Source organism: Cyprinus carpio, chromosome A17 (assembly GCF_018340385.1).
Source record: "Cyprinus carpio isolate SPL01 chromosome A17, ASM1834038v1, whole genome shotgun sequence".
Lineage (NCBI taxonomy): Eukaryota > Metazoa > Chordata > Actinopteri > Cypriniformes > Cyprinidae > Cyprinus > Cyprinus carpio.
Genome location: NC_056588.1, coordinates 17,305,858 through 17,328,578, shown reverse-complemented (window position 1 = coordinate 17,328,578; position 22,721 = coordinate 17,305,858). Strand labels below are relative to the sequence as shown.

Here is a 22,721-nt window from a genome sequence, read left to right as displayed (position 1 = left end):
TCAGATTTGGTATCTGTATTTTTTATTATTTTTTTTAATTCTGTCTCTTGCTTTTGCAATGATTTTTATTAATAAGTAGCCTATATCTCATGCTGTATGGACTTATGTTTTTATGGTAGCCTATGATGATCTATTAATTTAGAAAAAAACATTTGTGTCTTTGACATAGACATAATAAGCATACGCAGTATATGAAGATCTACTCAGCATATTTGTGCAAGCATATTGCACTGCATTACATAAAACTAACAGTCGGCTAAAGGCTTCGTAATAATCGTGCATCTGAGAGCAATAGTGCTGCTCAGTGATGGGAAAGGCAGGAGTGCTCTGCTGTCCTCTGCTGTTGGCTGATGCTCAGAGAAGCGCTCTCGCAGCCTGTACTGCAGTTCCTACAAGACCCAATCAAACGGAACGCTAACCACGGCACAAATACGAAGATGGGGGAGCGCAGCGCTACCAAACTGCGGATTATTGAGTCAATATTTGTCAGTCTATATTAAAAGAAAATTAAACGCAAGAGAGCTATGATGAAGATGCTGATGATACGCCAGGAATCGAGCGCGAGACCGTTGATCGCTCTCATCAGATGCTGATGATGGTCGCGCGACCTGCGTGATTTCATCCCGCTGGTAAGACCATCCGCTAATGATGCTTTCGCATTCAGATGCACATACAAACACAAACGCACAGGGCGCACAGCTAAACGTGTCCTCAGAATATCATCTTACGGATGCAACTGTATTTGTGGATCATATAGCATCTTATTTATTTAACACATCAGGTACATATGAGTTAAATAAAGATAATATGGCCGTATACATTAAGCTTAGACGATGTCATTTTAACGCATTGGGGGTGTAGTATTAGTATTTTATATACGGGAGTGTTTGTACAGTGTGTATTTCCGTGGGTTGGTGAAAAATCCTCACGTTGAGTCACGTCAAAAGCGCGAGTCATTATAGAGGTGCGGTGTGTTACTTCTGCCTTAGTGGGCCATGTATTCACTTAATAGTAGTCCTTGCAACATGCGATTAGATTAGCAAAACGAACGGAACGACTTGAAGCCAGAAGTCATAACGTCAACGGTGTCTTTAACGGTCAGGAATGACATAATGCTTTCTAGTGGCGTTTCGTTCGTGAGCGAATCGGTTCTTTTGAGTGAATCTTTTAAGTGAACGAATCTTGTTCATCTCCAGGCACTGACTCGTATTTTTTGGTTCACTGAATGTCCCGCTGCCTTCCTGTCATTACAGTCCAAAAGTATTTGAGTGCTTCCTGTGAAGAACAGTTCATTACTAAACAAATACGCCAGTTTATCTGAACAAGCTGTTCGCTAGATTAGGAATTACACTGAAAAACCTGCAATTGTTTACCTATCTACCTGATTCAACCCATTACATATAGTTTTGTTTACATAGCCTAAATGAATGTATTGATTCAGTGATGTGAAATAACATTTTTGACTTGAATAAAACTAGTTAATTTAGATGTGCAACAGGTGGGTTTTATTAGTAAAACTCACTACTCATTTTCTCCATTGGGAAATTGATTTTTAACAACAATTTGCAAATCTTAGTGAACTCCGGCATTGTTAATCAATAGCATATGCATTTTATTAAGCCATCTGTGCAGTTTATTTCAGCTCATTTTTAAAATAAATGTCTGACAGCAGAGTTCATGGTGAAAAACTACATTACCCCACCAATTCCACCAATTGGAGAATCAAATCGCACCAAAGGGTCCCTGCAGGGAACGCCCTCTCCCATGAAACACTAGGAATTATTTAATCAAGACAGTTTCACCGTGCTTTTAAAATACTTAAATATTTGAAAATATATGCATTCTTTGCAATAAGCTCAAAATATATTGTTTCTATAGATATAATCAACAACTCTAAACAAATCATTTTATATTTCACCATTGTTTTTAATTTGATTGTCATTTGCAGTGCTTTATGGAATTGTAGTTCTTTCCTTCACTGAAGCCGCTAAGTACAGTAAAAGTTTGTAATGTTATGATTCACCTAGTTAGCTTGGTTCATCCTTATAACACTTAAATTTTTTATTTTTTATTTTTTAAAATCCCTATGGTAAAAAATGTATGAAAAAAGTCTGTCACTGAATCAGTCCCTCGATTTCAGTAATGCTCTGCAGTTTTGGGAAAGTAGATCTGCGTTTTATCATTTAGGTCTCACTCTTTCTACAAATCTTTTTCTAAATTAGATACACTAAAAAAGTATATAAAAAGTCTTAAAAGTTTAGGTTGTAAACAGCTTGTTTATTAACAAATTGTTGAGTGAATGATTTAAAGGAGTAGCTAGCTCACGCAAAAATGAAAATGTGCTGAAAATATACTCACCCTCAGGCAATGCAAAAATCTAGATGAGTTGTTTCTTAATTGGAACAGAATTGGAGAAATTTAGCATTACATCACATGCTCACCAATGGATCCTCTGCAATAAATGTGTGAGAGTTTACACAGCTGATGAAAACATCACAATAATCCACAAGTAATCGACGCAAAGTTGTCTCACCTGAATCAGGAGAGAAATATGCACAGATCAAGTACTGTTTTCAAGTGCAAACAGTTCTAAACAAATAGGTCAGTGGATTTTGATGTGAGAGGACAACAGGGGATGGACTTTGTCACTAGAAGAAGCATTATTATGGATTATGTGATGGTTTAACATTAGTATGCCTTGATAGATTTGTTTCTTACTTACACATAGATATTCACTTCACAATATATTAATTGATGTAGTGGAGTCATATGGATTACTTTTGGATTATTGTGATGGTTTTATCAGCTATTAGCATTCTGATGGTATGAAAAAGATTCAAGTTATTGGGATTTATTAAAATCCCTTCTACTGATGGAAGCAGCAAGTAAATATGAGCTGACGGCTGTTGTTATGTTTTATGGTGATGATCTAAGAATTACAATTACACAACAGTAATAACTATAATATCCACATTGCAATAGCATCCAGTATTATGTATATATTTTTACACTCATTACATTCATTGTTCTTCTTTCATTGCTTTCATGTGACTCCTTAGCGGCTCGTTTCTCATCTCTCTCTTGTTCTCCTCTTGTCACTATTAAGTGGCTCCTTACTGGCTCTTGTTTCATTAGTTTACAGGATGCACTCTGTGCAGACACTATTGTCATACATAATCAGCACTAGCACAGAGCAAGAGAACTCAAATGCCCTTTGGTGAATGGGGGATTTATTCCAGGGTTTATTTTTGTATGTGTGTGTGGGTCAGATTGGGGGGGAGGGGTATTTCCCCAGATGTCAACATCAAAATGTTTTTCTTATGTAGGAGCTTCCTGGTTTCTTTGCATCACCTTATCTGAGTCCCAGCCAACCTGACAGGTGAGTCTTAAGGAGTTTCCTGTGGACTGACGATATGCACCATGAGCTTGCAAACGATCGTATAAGAGAGTTCTAAAAGTTTAGTATTGCTGTTGCAATTTCTATATAAATTTCTTTACAAATTATTTTGAAATATTTGCAAACATTCAAATTCAGTTCAGTTATTTTTGCTGTTATTGTAAGTTGTGTCTTCGTAATGAGGCTGTGGTTAAGCTGTGGTATTAAATGGACCTTTTTTGTGTTGTGTAGAATGATTGAAGAAGGAAGTAAAAGCAGCAAATCCATGGTGGAGAAGAGACAGCTCTTCATGGAGATGAGTGAGTTGCTTTCAGAGACCACACACATACACAGAGGTCTTGTCGAATTCTATTCACCCTCCACTGCCACAGGGCAACAGACTGGCACAAACTACTGTCTATGGTTGGAAGGCAAAAATGATTTTGAGAAAACAGTAGAACCAGGTTGATGGTCCAAGTAAAACTGAAGTATAAAATGTCACAGTTGCTTTGTATATTCAGAGTATTTTTGTGTTTGTCATAGATTACACATTTTTGAAGGGATAATTCACCCAAAATTTATAATCCTCATGCCGTTCCAAACCTGTATGACATTTGTATTTTGTAGGACACAAATGGTGGAAAAATTATATGGGCCGCTTTTATGAAAGTTTGAAGGTGATTTTTTCAGGTTCTCTGTGAAATTTTTGTGGGCGAAATCCAACCATTAAGAAAAAAGAAAGGTTGGCAAATTGCAAAAAATTAATTTTATTTTATTTTATTATTTTAATTTTTTATTTCATGTTACCACCACATTTTGAGCCGTATGGATCTTCATCAGACAAACTTTGAGATATAGACAAATAGTTGAGTACCCTCACTGAGGTTTTTTTTGCCCATCAGATGTACACCTTTTTTTTTACTTTTTTTTTTGAAATCCAGTCATTTCAGTAGGAATCTATGAAACACTCCAGTTACTTACATAACCTTGGTTCTCTGAGATAATGAAACGAATGTTTCATTAACACGCTATGGGGAAACTCCTGTTTACTCTGATACTAAAGCCTGATTTGATCACGTTTGTGTAGCTGCATGGACCAATGGCACTTTAATGCGCCAAATGGGGTGTAGCCAATTGCTATACAAGATGGCTCTGAACGCCATTTCGTCACCAACAGTCGCGGTCGCTACCGTTGCATTAAAAGGCTCTGGGGAATTCATCCAATCGCACCGTGCTGCAAGTGCAGCACAAAGCTGCTCTAAAACCCAGCCCATACTAAGGGCTCCTGTAAGTCTGAGCTAACAATCCTGCTCATCCTCTGAATTTGGAAGAGCTAGAAGGATGATGACTTGTGCTCTGAACGGAGTGAAGAGTGAAGGACGACTCTACAATCATTAATCCCAAACTCAGACATGAAGCATAGACTGACAGTGCCTGCAGGTCACTCACTCGCTTGACCACAACCAACAAAAGGCGGGTGGTCTTAAGTGACAGGGGCTTCAAGTGTGCCGACTGGAGTGGCTTGAAGGGAGGGCCCCGTAGGGCTCTGTGGACTATAGATAAGTCCCAAGTCAGGGCACAGTATGAGGATGAGGCAGATTCAATCTCCAAACACTCCTCAGAAAATTAACAACAAGGTTGTTTCTGCCGAATGACAGGCTTGGCATGAGAGAATGATTTGCCTTGATGGCAGTTACATATACTATAAATGTGGAAAGGGTGCACCCTTTGTCCAGTAGCTCTTGTAAAAAGATCACCACATGGTATGCATCACAAGAGGATGGGTCCCCGTTCCGTGCTGTACACCATTCAGAAAGGCCTGACCATTTAAGGGTGAAGAGGCGTTTTGTAGACTGGACTCTAGCCTCCAAAATGGTATTAGTCACACTCGCGGGGAGCCATGTCTGATTCCTCCAGAGTGGGGCCACCAGGAGGACTGAATATCTGACTTCCCTGACCCGTCTGATGACCTGAGGAAGCAGGGAAACCAGGTGGAAGGTATACAAGTGAACGCTGGGCCATTCGTGGGCCAGAGCATCTTGCTGCTTCGAAAGGTAAATTGGGTAGTGAAAGTTGTCTTCTGAGGCAAAGAGGTCCACCTTTGCCCTCCAGAAGACAGACCAGATCATTTGTACTATTAGGGGATGCAGTCTCCTTTCTCCTGGAGCTACATTGCCCCTGGACTGAACTGCTCTCAATGAGAGGAGTTTGCCTGTACCCATAAAAATAGAAATTGAGCCCACCTGTGAAGTGAGTGTGACCTGAGACTACCTTGGTGATTTATAAAGACTACCAAAGTCATGTTGTCTCTACGGACCAGGACATGGTGCCCCTTTTTAGGGCTAGAAAAACTGTCATCATGTCGAGGCAGTTGATGTGTAAGCATTGCCCCAGGTTTGACCAGAAGCAGAACGCCATCTTCCCTTGCAGAGAGCTCCCCAACTCGAGTTGGAGGCATCTGTCATGACCAACTTCCTTCTGGAGGTCAGTCCCAACAGGATGATTGAAATAGGCAAGTGGTTTTCCAAGGGTTCACATCTCTCGGACATAAAGTCCAGAGTCTGAATGACGCTGCGAACTTCTTAACTTTATGGAAGCATTCCAGCGTAATTCATACACGTATTGATAACTGTCCCCAGGAAGACCACTCACTGGCTGGGAGACAGAGAGCTCCTGGCTAATTTAATTTTTAGCCCAAGCGGCTCCAGGTGGCTGAGCAGCAGCAACCAGTGAGCTACGGTATGAGTTCTTGTTCTGTTCTGGCTAAGTCTGCCAATCGTCTAGGTCGGGGTGTCAAACTCAGTTCCTGGCAGGCAGGAGCCCTGCATAGTTTAGATTCAACCATAATTTAACACACCTGATCCAAATAATCAAGTCCTTCAGGATTATTTGAAAGCTACATGATATGTGTGTTGGAGCATGGGTTGGAACAAAACTCTGCAGGGCTCCGGCCCTCCAGGAATTGAGTTTGACACCCCTGGTCTAGGTAATTCATAATGGGGATTCCCATCTGTCTCAAAGGGGAAAGAGCCGCGTCCGTTCACTTCGTAAAGTGCGTAGTGTGTAGCCAGAGACAGTCGGTCCATTATGAGGGGCAATCTGGATGTGAAAGTGAGCGTCTTTTAGATCCACTGATAAAAAAAAAAAACAGTCCCCGGGGCATATTTGAACGAGGATCTGCTTGCAAGTCAGCATCATGAATGGGAGATACATAAGCGCATGAGGAAGTAGCAGCTGTAAAAGCCTGACTTGCTGTTCGCTAGAGGAACCATTTCCACTGCTCCTTTTGCAAGCAGAGTTTGCACTTCAGACTGGAGAACGTGACCATTGCCGCCCTGTACTGAAATTTGAATAATGCCTCTGAAGTGAGGTGGCCTGCGAGCAAACTGGAGTGAGTAACCTCATTCTACAGGACTGGAGTGCTTAGGCAGGAAGTGGCGAATGACCTGCAACGACTTCTGACCGCCTCTTCTCTAGGGGGATGCTTGCCATTCCCTCTTACTTCAGCACCTTCAACAGAGGTGAGGGCGGCAGAATTAGAAAAGTGGACATGAACCAAGTAGGGGCACGCCATGGCTCTGTGAGTTCATCGTGAACTTCCGAGAAAAACGGCACCGGACTCTAGCGGGAGATTCGTTGACGACAGCCCAGTGGGCATCATTCGTCTAAACTGCCGTGGGCAGGTTCTTCAGGAGACGACCATTCTAAGCCAAGATTCTCCACAGCCTGGTGAGAATGCGAATCAGTTCACTCTCCAGCTATAGGTGGAGAGGAAAGAGAGAGAGACAATTTAGTGGATGGGGATTATTAGGAGACCATGACTGACAAGGGCCAGTGGAGGGAATTTGCCCAGGACACGGGGGATACACCCCTACTCTTTATGAGAAGTGTCAAGACCTCGGTTTAACATCTCATCTGAAGGACAGTGCTTTTTACAGTATAGTGTCCCCGTCACTATACTGGGGCATTAGGACCGACACAGACCACAGGGTGAGCACCCCCTGCTGGTCTCACTAACACCTCTTCCAGCAGCAACCTAGTTTTCCCAGGTCTCCCATCCTGGTACTGACCAGGCTCAAGCCTGCTTAGCTTCAGTGGGCAACCAGTCTTGGGCTACAAGGCTGTGGCTTCTAGTGATCTTCCACTGCCAGGAGCAAACAGGAGGTTGAGCTTCTTGGTTCGGCTTCTTGCTTCACAGTCCAGCGGGGAGATGACCTTCATTGCTGAAGGAGAAAAATTCTGACGAAATGGCGGACATAGCAGTCGGCTTCATCCCTTTTGGCGATTTGAAGCACCATTTTTTCATGCATTACAAAAACATGCTCAAATCAGGCTTAAGTATCAGAGTAAACAGGACTTTCCCCATTGCGTGTTAATGCAACGAGAGACCGTTCGAAAGGGAACCAGGAGTTTTGCATGACGGAGAAAAAGTTCCCCAAGCTGATTTTGATTGTGTTCAAGTTGGTAACATGAATTGACAAACAGAAACAAACTTCTGTGTTAGCTGTGCTTTATCTGTTGCTAAACTAAGAAATTGATGATGGATATTTTTTGGCCACAAAATTTTGCCAAAAAATTGCTAATGTGACTAAATTTGACCGTACCTTTTTAGTGGGGGATTGCTGTCATTTTGGATCTCAACAGCCTGGATCTCTACATTCTTAAATATAAATGTTCTTTATCGGCATACATGCTTCTGTCAAAGAACCTTTAACATACATGGAAACTTCTTTATAGTACGAAAAGGTTCTCTAACTTTTTAAAATGTTCTTTACACTATGAAAAAAATGGTTCTTTTAAGAACAGTTCTTTTATGGCATTGCTGTGAAACCCCCCTTTTAAAACCTTTATTTTTAAGAGTGTATTATGTGGAAAAGAGCAGCCAGTATATTCTTCAACATTTCTGTGTTCCATTTAAAAAAGAAAGTAATACAGGTTTGGAACAACATGAAGATGGGTAAATAATCTTCTCTTCAATGATTCTGGATTCAGGATATGCGCTGTGAGAAATGTGCTTTGCTTGACATTGTGTGGTTTCACTCACAAGTTTTTCAGTTTTTCTGTTCCAAATGCTCTACAGAGGCATAGTTTTTGCTGTTTGAAATGGAATAAAAATGTGACACATTTATTTATTATTAATCTGTAATTAGTTATTTTGAAAAGTGTTAATATAAGTAATTTAATAAAATTGCACAAATAAATTCAAGAATTGTTTTGGAATCAGATTGTGATACCCAGAATTGAAATTAGATGCCAAATGATTCCCACCCCTAGTAAATAATGACAAAATTTGAATTTTGGTGTAAACTATTGGTTTAAGGAACTTGCCAATGTGAAAGTAACAAAACTGATGCATGTGATTTTCACCAGGGGCACAAAACTTTGATGTTATTCGTCTCTCAACGTATAGGACAGCATGTAAGCTACGATTTGTTCAGAAACGATGCAACCGTAAGTCCTGTTTCAATGTTATTTATTTTAAAATACCATTCGGTGCATTTTGTGTACAGTATTTTGGTATTTGTAGTAAGTCAGTTTGGTTGTATATCATGTAAATTTGTTCTAGTATGGGAAAAATGACAAAACATATCCATTCTGTATTTTTAATCATCTCACTGGTGTACTTTTCCTGTCGTAGTTCACCTAGTGGACGTGTGGAACATGATCGAAGCTTTCCGTGACAATGGGCTAAGCACGTTAGACCACAACGCAGAGATTAATGTGTCACGCCTGGAGACCATTTTGTCCTCCATCTTCTACCAGCTCAACAAGCGGCTGCCCACCACCCACCAGATAAACGTGGAGCAGTCCATCGGCCTGCTGCTAAACTTCATCGTGGCCACTTATGACAGGTGTGTTGTTAGTGAGGGAGATTTGTTTTTCTCTCAGGGGGTCCCTTGTGGCAGTATGTCCCTGCAAACCTGATGGACTGTGAGTCATATGCATCGTGCCAAGAGTGAGTGTTTGGAAGACATAGGCTTTGATCCAAAACATTGTGAGCTGCCAAAGGAGGCAGCCTTTAAGTCATCGTAATTACACTCCCAATTTCAAAAGATAGGCATCTTAACTATGCTGCTTACTTAGATACTGTCATGATACTTTGTCTCTGACCAGCAGAAAGCTGCTTGGTTTGGAAGTAATGTGTGAGCTGTGCCTCATACATCGCTACACTATTTAAAACAGACAATGGACCTGTTTTCATGCAAGATTTCACCAAAATTTTGCTAATGTGCATTGTGACGAACTCACTGAAACGGAAAAAATAAAAAGAACAAAAAAATAAATGTCAATTGTCAAAAAATAGCCTATAAAATTATCAAAATTAACTATTTTCTCCACAAATTTCCTCTTGCATCAGTGTTGCTGCCTACGTGGAGCATTCCAGATTGGTCACTTGCAGTATAAGATGACTGATAAATGGACATTATTAAAATTCTACATGATTTTCCAAATTACAGAGCAGCACATTACACAGTCTTAGGAAGAAATTCTTGATTCATGGCCACAAATATTTGGTAATAATCATTTATTAAAGAACATCATGCAAGTTTACTGCAACAAACTTCACATACTTTTGAAAATCCAACATTTAGGTGATCCTGATAAGCAATCATTGTAACAGATGTAAACACACCAAAAGTTAACATGTTTATCTGAAAAACAATGCTACAGTCAGTTATTCTCCTTTGAAAATGTGCGTTCCCGGCCGGAATGTCATTCTCTGTTTTGGTTTTTGTGAAACCTGCCCGCTGTCAGTTTACCCAATTGTATTTTGGCACCCCGGGCACCGAACGCCCAACTGCTCCCCGGGCGCCGCAGCATAAATGACTGCCCACTGCTCCGGGTGTGTGTTCACAGTGTATGTGTGTTCACTGCTGTGTGTGTTCACTTTGAATGGGTTAAATGCAGAGCACGAATTCTGAGTATGGGTCACCATACTTGGCTGTATGTCACTTCACTCACTCACTCACTCACTCACTCACTCACTCACTCAATCCTATTTAAAAAAAAAAAAAAAAAAAAAAAAAAAAAAAACCTTTAAAAATAAAAAAAAAAAAAAAAAAAACGCAAAAAGAGGACCTGACCTGAATGAATAAAATTAATTGGTGAGTTGTTTTTGAACAAATTTTGTTAGGCTACTTTCCAACACTGAGCTTACCAAAACTCTCCCAAAAAACAGAGAAAAATACTAATAATGAGTTTGGCTTTGGGCCTTCTAACACGATCAATAGTCAAACATGTTCTGTTTACCCACATATTTCCAAAAGATTGGCTATAATAGTACGAAATTTGCTGTAGACCAAACAGTAAATGTAATTTAAAGAATCTTAAGGCTTAGGATTGCTGTAATAAAACGTCTTCTGATAATGTGTTGTTTGTGTTTCAGTGAAGGCCATGGGAAACTCACAGTGTTTGCTATGAAGGCAATGCTAGCTACGATGTGTGGTGGTAAAATACTGGACAAATTACGTTGTGAGTATCATGCCTGTTATACAGCTATTCAGCAGTGATTTCACAAAGATGCAATGGATATTTTCTGTCATAAAGAGGGGTTCATATGCTTTATAATGCTTAACTGTTATGATTAGTCATTTTGAACTCTTCCAGGGCTCCCAACTCTCACGCATTCAGCGTAAGACTCACTCAATTGACACTTTTCACACACTTTCACGCCACACGTCCATTTTCTCGAGCAGTGAAAAGCACCCTAAGTTGAAAATGTAATAATAGGATATTGGCAAAACAGATTTGTAAATGCTCCAGTGTGTATTTGTGTTTGAGAACGTCAAAAGTTTCTATTTACTACGTGTTTTTGTAGCATTGAGCAATGTAGCCAATCACAGACAGATCTGTTGATTCTTGAACACCTGTGATTGCACACTTTCTAGACTAATTATAATCTGTTCAGAATTTGAATAAAATAAGGGCCATATATATACCCTGCACAAGCAGCAAACTTTTGGGAGTAACATAAATCCCTCATCCCTCACATAAATGCAAGATTCATTATCGAATGGGAGAAAAATAGATGGTCATTAAGCAATATAAACGCACACTAACAGATTAATAAAAAAAAATTGAATTTTCATATAAAAATAATTTACAAAAGTAATGACTACTAAATCCTGCAGTTCTCTCACTGTACATTGCTATTCTTGTTGTGGTAAAGTTAAGAGTTTTGCAGCACTACAACAGTTATTTTACATAATTTTATGATAGAAAGGCAGTACCATCATGACATTAACTTCTAGACATGTCCAGATGTCAGACAAAACGTTGCTGACAGGTGTTTTACACACACACACACACACACACACACACACACACTATATATATATATTATTTTATTTTTATTTTTTTAATAAAGACCCAAATAATCCACCAACCCCCCCCCCCCCCCCAAACCCACTGTGGTTTTTTTTACTCCAAGTTGAGCCCAAAAGTTTGCAGCCCTGCTCTTCTTTTTGTTAAATTGTCACCATTATTAAATTTTTAAAAGACTGTAAGCTCATACAATGTTATATATTATACATATTATTTATTTTAAACTAATATACAAAAAGGCTTTTAAGCCAAAAAATTTCACTGAGAGTTTGGCTCCCCCTTCTGTACATAATGTGTACTGAACTCAAAATTACATTCCAATTTAAAATCTTGTCTGAATACTCCTTGAAGTTATTAAAAGACATCTCAGCACTGATAATAATAATAATAATAAAGATTTATTTTCATCCCACAAGTGTAATTTAGCCGTATAGACAGTTCTGGTTAGAATGTTGTGTGTTGTTTGACGAAATTACACAAATCAAGTTAATTCATCACATTAGCTTGGATTTTTTGGGAAATAATGTATTTTACCCAGAAAAGGTTTTCCATTTATTTTTTTTATTTTTTTGGTGCAAGTTTTTAATTTCTTTCATTGATCCACAACAATAAGCATCCTTTTATCATTCTTTATCTGATGATTAATTATGATTAATGATAATTATTAGATATCCTCATGCATTATAAATAAAATGTAAATTAAGGATTCACTCTGAAGTCTTTATTCTTAAATATTTATCCATGACACGACATACAGTAACTCAAAATCACTTATATCTCTTTCAGATATATTTTCCCAGATATCAGACTCGAATGGAGTGATGGTCTTTGCCAAGTTTGACCAGTTCCTGAGGGAAGTGTTGAAGCTCCCCACGGCAGTGTTCGAGGGGCCATCATTTGGCTACACCGAGCACTCTGTGAGAACATGCTTCCCTCAGCAGGTGAGTACACTAATCTGTTTCAGATAACAGCGAGACTCCCTTAAAAATGATCAGGATCTCATTCAACCTGTCTCAGAGTCTTAGAGGCTTTCACTAAGAGCGTCTTATCTGTGCTTTGCCAGGAAGATCTTGCTGAATACGTTTTTGGATGTGTTGATGGCAGATCCACCCCCGCAGTATCTCGTATGGCTACCTCTCATGCACCGACTCGCTAATGTAGAGAATGGTACGTGGTGCAACTGGATTGTTCCCAACGCCCGCTGCGTCTGGACACCTCACTCACAAAATATGGCTCAGTTAAAACAAGGTTTGCGGCTGCCTGAAACCCTTTGTGCTGGTATCCCACAGTCTTCCATCCAGTGGAATGTTCGTATTGCCGGAGTGAGAGCATGATGGGTTTCCGCTACCGCTGCCAGCAGTGCCATGGCTACCAGCTTTGTCAGAGCTGCTTCTGGCGTGGTCATGCCAGCGGCCCCCATAGCAACCAGCACCAGATGAAGGAGCACTCCTCATGGGTATGTAACGTTAGTTCACCCAAAAATGGAAATTCAGCCTTCATTTACTCACTCTCATTTCAAACCTGTATTATTTTCTTTCTTCCAAGAAACACAAAAGGAGATGTTATGCAGAATATCCAAGCTGTACTTTAGCTTATAATGAAAGTGGATGGTGATTTAAAATGCTCTAAAATGACAAAGGAAAAAAATAACGTGTATCAATATGTTATATTCAGTGTGTTCAATGGCTTTGTTAGAGGAACAGTCCAAGTTTAAATCATTAATCACAACAGATCTCAATTATGCAGGCTAAGGTTCGACATAGTTCTGCATTAAAATGAAATTCTTTTCCAAAACCAAAATTTCTGGACACACTGTGCTATAATTGTACCTGGTAGAAATATTAGGGGTAAGAATTTGTCATTTTTTTATACAGTAATGAAGTCTACTGAAGAATACTGTATTTAATGAAATATGAAACAATGTAATGTAAAATATTATTACAATTCTAAATAACTATTTTTTATATTATAAATTATGTAGCTTAAAATTTGTGTAAAAACTGAAATACCTTTTAACAGGATCCTTTGATAAATATAAAGTTAAAAAGAACAGAATTTATTTGAAATATAAATTATAAAAATGTCTTTACTGTCACTTAATCAATTTGATTTATCCTTGCTAAAAATAAAAAAAAAGGTAATTAATTCTCAGAACTTTTGAACAGTAGTGCACATTTTTATAGCAAAATAGTTTGGCCTTGGGTGAGGAATGGATGGGCAGCAAGTATTTTGTTTCCTGTTATTCTTCTGCCATTCTTCTCTAATTCAGGATTTCAGGGGGTTCATGTTTTTTAGTAAGTGAGTTATATTTTATACATTTTTTAATACTCAAGCGTTGTTCCAAAGCTCAGTCACTATTCAACTATTCTCACTGCCTCCCAAATCCAATTTTTCCCCTCATTCTTACCACCTCAGTATTTTTTTCTAACCACAGAGCAAGGATTTTGCTGAATCAAAGAAAAATTTTCATTAACTTGAAACATATCACATATATATCTCTACATTAAATTATATAACATGTTCTAGCTTCACATGTAAAGTAAGCCTCCGGCTTTTTGTGTACAGATCAAATCTGCATTAATTCCCCCTTTATGCCACAAAACTGCATATATTTGAATTATATCTGATTTTATAAGTTAAGTACATTATAAGGTATTTTGGGGATGTATTTAGTATTTATTTTTAACTTTGCAGGATTTTTTTTCACTCATTTTACAGGTCTCCAGCAAAGAAGCTCAGTCATGCTATCAGTAAGTCTCTGGGCTGCATGCCGATCGGAGAGCCGCCTCACCCTGTGTTTCCAGAGGCAGCAGAAAGACCTCAGGACCTCGCACACAATACGTAAGTTCTCTGAAGTGCTTATCCAATCGCATTTCTCTCTGCTATCTCAGCTCTGTACAACATATACATCTCAAACCATTCATTCAATGCATTTCTGAGTAACTTTGCTAAACTACTGTATGAAAAAAAAAAACGCAAAGTTGATCCAGATGGGTCTTACGGCTTTTAAGTGTTACTGAACATTTTAAATTTATATAACAGTGAGGTTATAATTGTAATCACGTCCTCTTGTCTGAAATTCCACAGTATTTGTTTCTTATTTCTATAGCGAGAGTGAATATTGATCTGCAGATCTGTCATGGGAAAGAAATGTAATTAGAAAATGCCAAGAAGAAAGATATTGTGTGTAAAAATATATGGGTACAGTTTTCTCGTTTACTGAATTATAAATATCGGGGAGCTGAATCAATCTTGCCAGACCTTCGCTCTAAGGAACAGGCCCTAAGTACTTTTATTAACTGACACATGAACTTGAGGATTGATGAAGACCATAAAAATGCTGAACATATGTGCCCTCCACTGGAGGGAAAGTGTAGCAGATTTACTGTGTTCATTTATTTTGCTGATAAAGTTCCAGCGTTATTTGATTATGAGTCATATCAAGTATTAACAGCTCGGATAACAATCACATGATTTTATAATATCATGCTTATAGTGTTTGAACTGTGGGTGAGGAAAATTAGCATTCATATTGTTTCAGACTGTGATAATTTATTTAGTCATAGTTTTTGTCTTCTGATAAAAATGTAGTTTCAATATTTTGTTAAATTCATTAATTTTTATCTAATTAATCGTGACATATAATTTTAATCAATGAAAATGTGCAAAATGACATATAATTTTAATCAATGAAAATGTGCAAAATGACCAAACATTAAAAAATAAATAAAAATTACACACATAATAATGAACAAAAGTTACAGAAAAGGAAATAATAATATTAAACAATTAAAAGCTGCAGTTAAAAAAACAAACAAAGTAATATTTTATTTTACATGCATTTAATAATTTTCATTCTGTGCATTGATGATCAGCATTAAAATCTGACCTTGAGGAAGACATCACAGCAGTCACAACAAAGTGCATGGTGCTGTTTATAAAGTGAAAATGTGTGATATAAAAAAAATAAGATTTACTGGTCCTTAGATCCCATGCAGGCAGACGGTCTCCTGTGGGGACTAAAATAATAGCTGAAGTGCACAGTCATGCTCCAGTGGCATTTCTGAGCTGGCAGAGAATAGCTGCACTAAAACTGATGGAGTTTTAAATTTAATGGAGGTCGCTGATAGTACCTGAGGCACATCCCCTTGAGAATCCCGCTCTGTATCTTTATAGAGATATACAAGCTTTTTAAACCAAATGTTTCTCTCAGATATTCCCTTTGACCCTTTCTGTCTGTAGAGAAGTATGGTGGATGACTGCCAACAAAACAACTAAACATATTTTTGGACTATTCTTTATTTTGAGTCCCCTTAATGAATACCAAAATGTATTACTTTCTTAATACACATAACTGGTCTGCTCTGAAATGACTTTACTTTTTTACAGATGTCATGAATACCTCTTACTCAATTTCTGATGGATAAAATGCAGTCCAATCACCGTTCCTAATATAAAATGCGTATTTTTACAATTCAGTCAATTTCTGATGGATAAAATGCAGTACAATATGCAATTTTTTCCTGTTTCACTCATTATGCCACATTACAAAAATAAATGTGTTGTGAATGATGCAACATGTGGTCTATAGAGTCAACTATAAACATTAAAATTGTAATAATTAATTTCTGCTTAATAAACAAAGATCTTGGACTTTATACTGACACCTAGTGGCTTGGATGTAGAATCATGCAAGTTTTTTGATTTCTAGTTGTATTTACTTACTGTGGAAAACTAGTCTAGATTTTATATTTACTTTATATATATATAAAGTAAAAATATTAATGCTAAATATATATATATATATATATATATTATTTATTCCTATATTATTGGCATAATCTATAGCATTTATTTATTTTTGTTTTGACAAAGATATTTTCTCAATATCTTTAAGTTACCAAGTGTAAATATATGCTTTTAAATGTTGGTTTATGAGTACATGCAGATTTTGTGGTTTGTATTCAACATCCGTATTCAAGTCCATTTGTTTTCAAACGTGCATCCATACAAAATGTGAGATCCCTTGAGACATATTTTAGGTCAAATATGTATTTAAATATGTTTTCTTAGATCTGTTGTAAATTTAATTCTAAATGAAATTGTGTGTATAAATTGATGATGAAGTAATAGATCTTATGAAAGAGTGTGTAAATTTTACAGTCTAGAATAGATTCAGACTTAATGATGAAATTGCCTCTGAGCTCACTGTGACCGGAGGGCACATTTGCCAGCTCGTGTTCAGCTGCCAGCGTCGTCTATTTTTAGTTCCCAAATTCAGATTGCTAAGCAATTAAAACTGCTCTTGAAATATCCCTTTGTACCACTCGAATAGCATCAGCTTCAAATAGTCTTTGTGTGAACGAAATTTATTTTCAAATAACGCTTCCTATTTATGGATAAAGAGAGAAAGTGATTTTCGTAACGCTTCCTTTAATTGGCCACACAACAATTATGAAAGGGTTGGAATAGAATAGATGAATATCAGACCTTGATTACAATCCAAATCATATTTTCACACATTTAAAGACATGAAATGGCATTCACAACCCATTTAACTTCTGTAAAATGACATATTTCAGAATCAATCAGGATTTAAATGAGAAAATTATATAAGTGACAAGGAAAATCATTTAAATAAAAGACTACAAAGACATACATTTTTCCCTTTTAATATGCACAGATAAATAATTTACATAAGAGCATTAATGTGTATTAAAAAGTAAGAAAGAGGTTCATTCTGAGATTAAACATGCACTCTAAATACTCTGCTGTTTGATTGCTCCCCTTCTGTCACACATTGTCCTCTCAACTTATCTAAATGTAGTTTGAGGTAGCTGTGGGCCACTCCATCTCTTTAGTGCTAAATCAATCTCAAGCCTCCAGCGTTTGCTGTTTACTATGATTGTGGAATGTAACAATGCCACTTTTATGGACTCTAACAGATATTATGGTCTGTTTCATTGAGCGTCTCCCTCAGCTCAGACAGAGATTTATGCATTCTTATATTGAGTATTAAAGGAAGTGGATCTGCTGTGATAAATCTCTTCAGTGTTGTCATATTTTATTATACGTTGTACTTGCTAATAATTTTTACAGAAAATCTACTTATACATACAATTCACTGCAGTTTCTAGCTGAAATGTACTCTAGAGGCAGGAACTTTTATTCCTTTTCATAGAAATAATGAATAAAGGGGGTAGATAATTGATTAATAAAGACAAGTGGCTCCTTTCAAAATACTATGTTGTCTTCAAAACACTTTTACCATAGTGCATGATTTGTAAACTAAATAAATTTGGACATTTGCATCACATGACCAGCTCCATATGACGTAGTAAATGTGCTCGGTAGCGCACCTGGTACAGCACTGCACCTGCTATGCAGAGTCACAAGTTACTAAAAAAAGAGAGCAAAGGCTTAAAGCAAGATAAATAGGGATTGTTTCTTCAGCAAATGCATTTTTAACTCATGTTTGCTTTTGTTAACACTATCGGTTATGTTTAGGGTAGAGGTGGTGCAAGCATTAGCCTTATTTAACGCCACTCAAACTAAACTCACTGCAAAAAATAAAACAGAACAACCAACTAAAACCAATAACACAACTAAATTTCACCCAGATAAAACTGAACAGGCTTTTAGCACCACTAACTGAACTGGATTTCACCTTGAAAGTGTCGCAAAATTTGCAAGAAGCAAAGTAATATCATTTTGCAGAGATGTCGCCATAATCACGTATTTCAAATGGGCCTGGGTTGAATATTATTATTAATCACACTTTATGTATTTATTTATTTATGATTCCTAATCCTGAATAGTATCTCATCAGCCTGGTAGATTTTACTTGTTTATTTATAATCTCATGATTTCTATTATTTGATACTGGATTGATGTGATACATGACATCAGCTACACTGGTTTTGGTTAGGAATAGAAAATAATACAAATCAGGATCCTCATTATTAGAGGTCTGACCCGTCATGATCATCTCTTGCTCTTTGGGTAGCTGGCAGATCTGCGTAAACATGTCTGACTGCCTGTTACTGCCTCTCACAATTGGTCAGCATAGTGTTCCTGTTGGCTTTGACCTCAAGGTGACATCCATCAACATTATCCTCCACATCCCACAGTCACAAGCTGCAGGCCGCCTCGTTCTGATTGGTCATGGCAGAGTCAGAGAAAAGGAAAATCATGTCTGCTCGGTCCTGGGAATCAGACAGACATAGGAACCCTCTGGACAGTGTTGTTGTTGTTGTTTTAAGTGAGATGGATTTCTATGATGAATTGCAAGAATGTTGTTTTTCTGACAGCTGATGGCATGTCTTTCAGATCTTCTCCTGTTTGACAGATGGAGTTCTTTAGCACATGCTGAACCATAGGCAGGGACAGATGTCTGTGACTAATTTGCAGTGGATATGAATGAAACAAAATGGCGCAAAGCATATCGTTTCTTGAACCGCTGACAGAATGTTTGTGCGTTGCATGTATGTTAATTAAATAGGTCAATGACTAACCCACAAAAGATCTATTAATTCATTCAAAAATACAATTCATGCATAAAATTACTTGATTACACCTCTTCTATGATGAAAATGTTCTTCATTTCATTAAAAAAAATAATTATAATACTTTTGCCACCAAAAAAAAAAAAACAAAAAAAAAAAAATAATAGAAACAAACAACATTCATAAATAAATAACAAAATTTCACAAACAATTACATGTAAAAAACATACAACAAAAATAATTAAACAAGAAAAAAACAACATACCCCAAAAAACAATTCGGAAGATAAAAAAAACATTCCAAAAATCATAATTAAGAGAAAATAATTATTCTAAAAAGTAGTGTGGCGTAGTCTTTATTTATTCTTGATTTTGTATTAATAATATGTGAAAAATATTATTAATATGTAAAATGATGTAAGTTAATATGTGGGGAAAACTCAAACATGAATTGATATTATTATGAATTATTAATTTGTGATATTAGTTTGAAAAATATTTGTGTATTTTTTTTATTTTATATAATTTATTAAGATGTCACTGACCCAAATGCAATTGTTCCTGTTTCAACTATGGTTTTAAAAAATACAATTTGAAAAATGAAAAATGAAATATACTAATATTTATTAAACCTTAAATGAAAAATAAAACCAAGGATATAAAAAGTCAATAAGGTCGATTTTGATATCATGTTTATTTAATTAGAAACTTGTTTACCAAATCTGCATATGCCATTCCTCTTTCTTTTTGCTTAATAAGTATGAATTAATATAATGTAGCTGAAATAGACAGTGATTGTTTTGAACAGCCAAGGTCATATAACACTGATGTTTGACTGCAGATGTGCAGCGTGGGCCCAGAACCAGAGGCATAGACCGGCTGCAAGGCAGGACATGCATTGACGGGATATTAGATGCTCCATATTTCTCCAGCTCGGGCTCTGTGAAAGTACTCACTTCACTGTAATTAACCAGAGGAGAAGAGTGCCTGTGAACCGCCCTTGATGTAATTCATTTGACCTCATAAAAAAGATGAGAGCTTGCTTTTTGCCTTCCTCTCTGCTGAGGGCAGAACATCAGGATGAATAAATCTACATTTGTAGCACGTCTGACATCTAAGACTTGTCAGTCTCCGGCTTTGAATCTAGAGAAATTTGCTAATCAGAGTTTAGGAGACGGTTTCATCCGGGTTTGATCTGCTTGACGAATTTGAGTGGTTGGAGATTAGCTAAGATGTAGAATTTGAGGTTCAATTTAGAGCTGAAGGATCCGGATCCGGTGACTGAGAGTGATGGGAGTGATGAGGTGGCACCTGTTACCAGTGGGGTATATTTTTATGTTCTTACTGAACCATATGCACATTAATTGGAGAGATACATCTAATTAAAAAAGCATCAGTGTTTCCCATACTATCCCATCTTATCCCATAAATCTAGCATGGAGGATTGCAGTATACAACCCTCTTTAGTGACTGTGCCTTTGAAGGATGGGTCAGGGTTGACTAGTTGTCCGATAACTGACTGATTTAAATGGTTGATTAGTTTAATTTAGTAGATTTTTTATGTTTTGTCTTTTTAAAGAAGCTTGCAGAGTGATTTTAGTGTGCTGACAATGTAAGGGTGTAAGCCCCCTCCCATCTTTTTGATGCCAAGGACCCCCAAAATATGTTGTTGTTTTTTTTTACAAAATACTACTTCCCCTACACTGCCAAAAAACAAAAGATTGGTGAAGAAACAGTTTTCACTCAGAAACTGATGGTAAATAAAAAATAAATAAAGAAAAAATACAAAGAAATGGCAAGTAACACATCAATTGTGAAATTTTGAAGTGGAAAGACTGAAATAATATTTTCTTGCAAAACATACTCCAATAATCTTTATTTTCAACATTTTCTTTTTTTTTCTTTTTTACAGTGAACCTAAAGTTTTAGATTTTCATGCATAAAGAACTATTTACACTGTGTGAGAAATATTTGAGTTGTATTATAAAAATATTTATTTTTATTGAAATGGACTTTTAATTAGATTTTAATTTGATTTTGACCTTTCACTAAAATCAAGCCAAATTAATATATATCATTAAAATATTATTATAAATTATTATTTAAAATATTCACTTTGAAGTTCAGATTGAATCTTTTTTTTTTTTAACTCGGTATTAATGTTAGATATATAAATTATGTATAGTTCATTAAATGAACGTGAAATAAGTTAATTCTATGTTTATTGTAATAGTTTTTTTTTTTTTTTATCTCTGTGAACAAACCCAACTCGCTCTGACAACTCTAAATTCATCCCTACAAACAACAAACCTCCTCAACAAAAATTTCAAGATAATTACTACCAGCCTTTCTCACAAATGAAACCCATTATATTTAGTAAATATTATTCTATTCTATTCACACTCACAATGGCTTTCCGCAATACTGTATCCATATTGCTTCCATTCACACATCAGTGCCAAAATGTCATTTGCCGTAAATGACCTTTAAACAGTTGGCATCTGTCTATTTTACTGACATTTCTTTTCACAATATAGATAATTGCTTTTTATTTTTGACACACAGGTTTACATCTAAACGGCATGGAGTAACTGCATCAGCTCTTTCAAAACTTTGTGATTGGCTTTGTGAAGGGCTTGAAAAATATATGGAATTGGCTGTATGAAACATGTCTTATAGGTATCTAAATCAGCCTAATTATGCAAAGCTAGTTCAGACTGCCATCTGGTCAATTTTGAAAATATGTAGATTTGCACTTTAAGTATTAGACTATTGTTTCTGTGTAGGCTGCATTGTGTATAGTAATTGTGTTGTAAATGAAGCTCTGCTGGAAAAGGGGATTGTTTGCTCTGGATTATGACTAATGTGGGTGGCTGGAAACAGATTGGAGAAATTTAAATGTTCTTAGGGAAGAATATTGCATCTATTTCTGAGTGGCTGAAAGTACTGTACGTGCATCTAAACTGAGGAGCCGGGAGGCTGGAAGAGAGAGAGAGAGAGAGGGAAGAGGAGAGAGTAAGAGTGTGTCTGGATCGTCACAGTGTCACGTGACTGTCAGGTTTCCTTGGAGACAGCAGCAGTGTTGTGCATTGAGATGCTCCTTCAGTTGAGCACAGAGCAGGACAGGCAGCTGGACAGAGCGGTCACCGCTTAGGTCTCACCGCTTGACAGACGGCAACTCTTTGCCCTGCAGGAGGTGAGTGAGTAATTGCATAGAACAGAAGTGCTTTATTAATAGCAAATGAGTCTTTTGTGGTTTTAACATGCAGTTATAGTAAAGGTCTAACATGCTGTTGGGGATTTTCTTGCCATGTGTTGGATCGCTTTGCTCGATGCTGGTTATTATTTGCTTTAAGGTCTCAGAAGGATGCCACAGCTCAGCTGCTCGGATTGCAATATAACGATGTTTCACGAGTCGTGTGACATGATGCTAACAGCCTCAGGGAACATTAACATTAGGACGTCCCAGTAATGCAAATGCGCCGAACCTCCGAGCGACTGAACTAAGAAACAACA

The 22,721-nt window shown here is 37.1% G+C and overlaps 1 protein-coding gene across 5 annotated transcripts in view; it reads left to right on the top strand.

The window, feature by feature from the left end:
* The first annotated feature begins 217 nt into the window (after positions 1 to 217).
* The window catches only part of LOC109075773 (dystrobrevin beta-like), a 38,978-nt gene continuing 16,474 nt past the window's right edge, over positions 218 to 22,721 (top strand). For 2 of the 5 annotated variants that reach the window (XM_042774281.1, XM_042774283.1), the window contains exons 1-10: positions 225 to 629; positions 3,327 to 3,379; positions 3,629 to 3,696; positions 8,747 to 8,827; positions 9,015 to 9,228; positions 10,764 to 10,849; positions 12,488 to 12,642; positions 12,763 to 12,868; positions 12,991 to 13,157; positions 14,418 to 14,542. In XM_042774281.1, the coding sequence (XP_042630215.1) occupies positions 3,630 to 3,696; positions 8,747 to 8,827; positions 9,015 to 9,228; positions 10,764 to 10,849; positions 12,488 to 12,642; positions 12,763 to 12,868; positions 12,991 to 13,157; positions 14,418 to 14,542 (1,001 nt within the window). In that variant the 5' untranslated portion in view covers positions 225 to 629; positions 3,327 to 3,379; position 3,629. Of the gene's footprint in view, positions 630 to 3,326; positions 3,380 to 3,628; positions 3,697 to 8,746; positions 8,828 to 9,014; positions 9,229 to 10,763; positions 10,850 to 12,487; positions 12,643 to 12,762; positions 12,869 to 12,990; positions 13,158 to 14,417; positions 14,543 to 22,721 lie in introns of all 5 variants that reach the window. The other 3 variants (XM_042774284.1, XM_042774282.1, XM_042774280.1) reach the window with 3 other exon arrangements.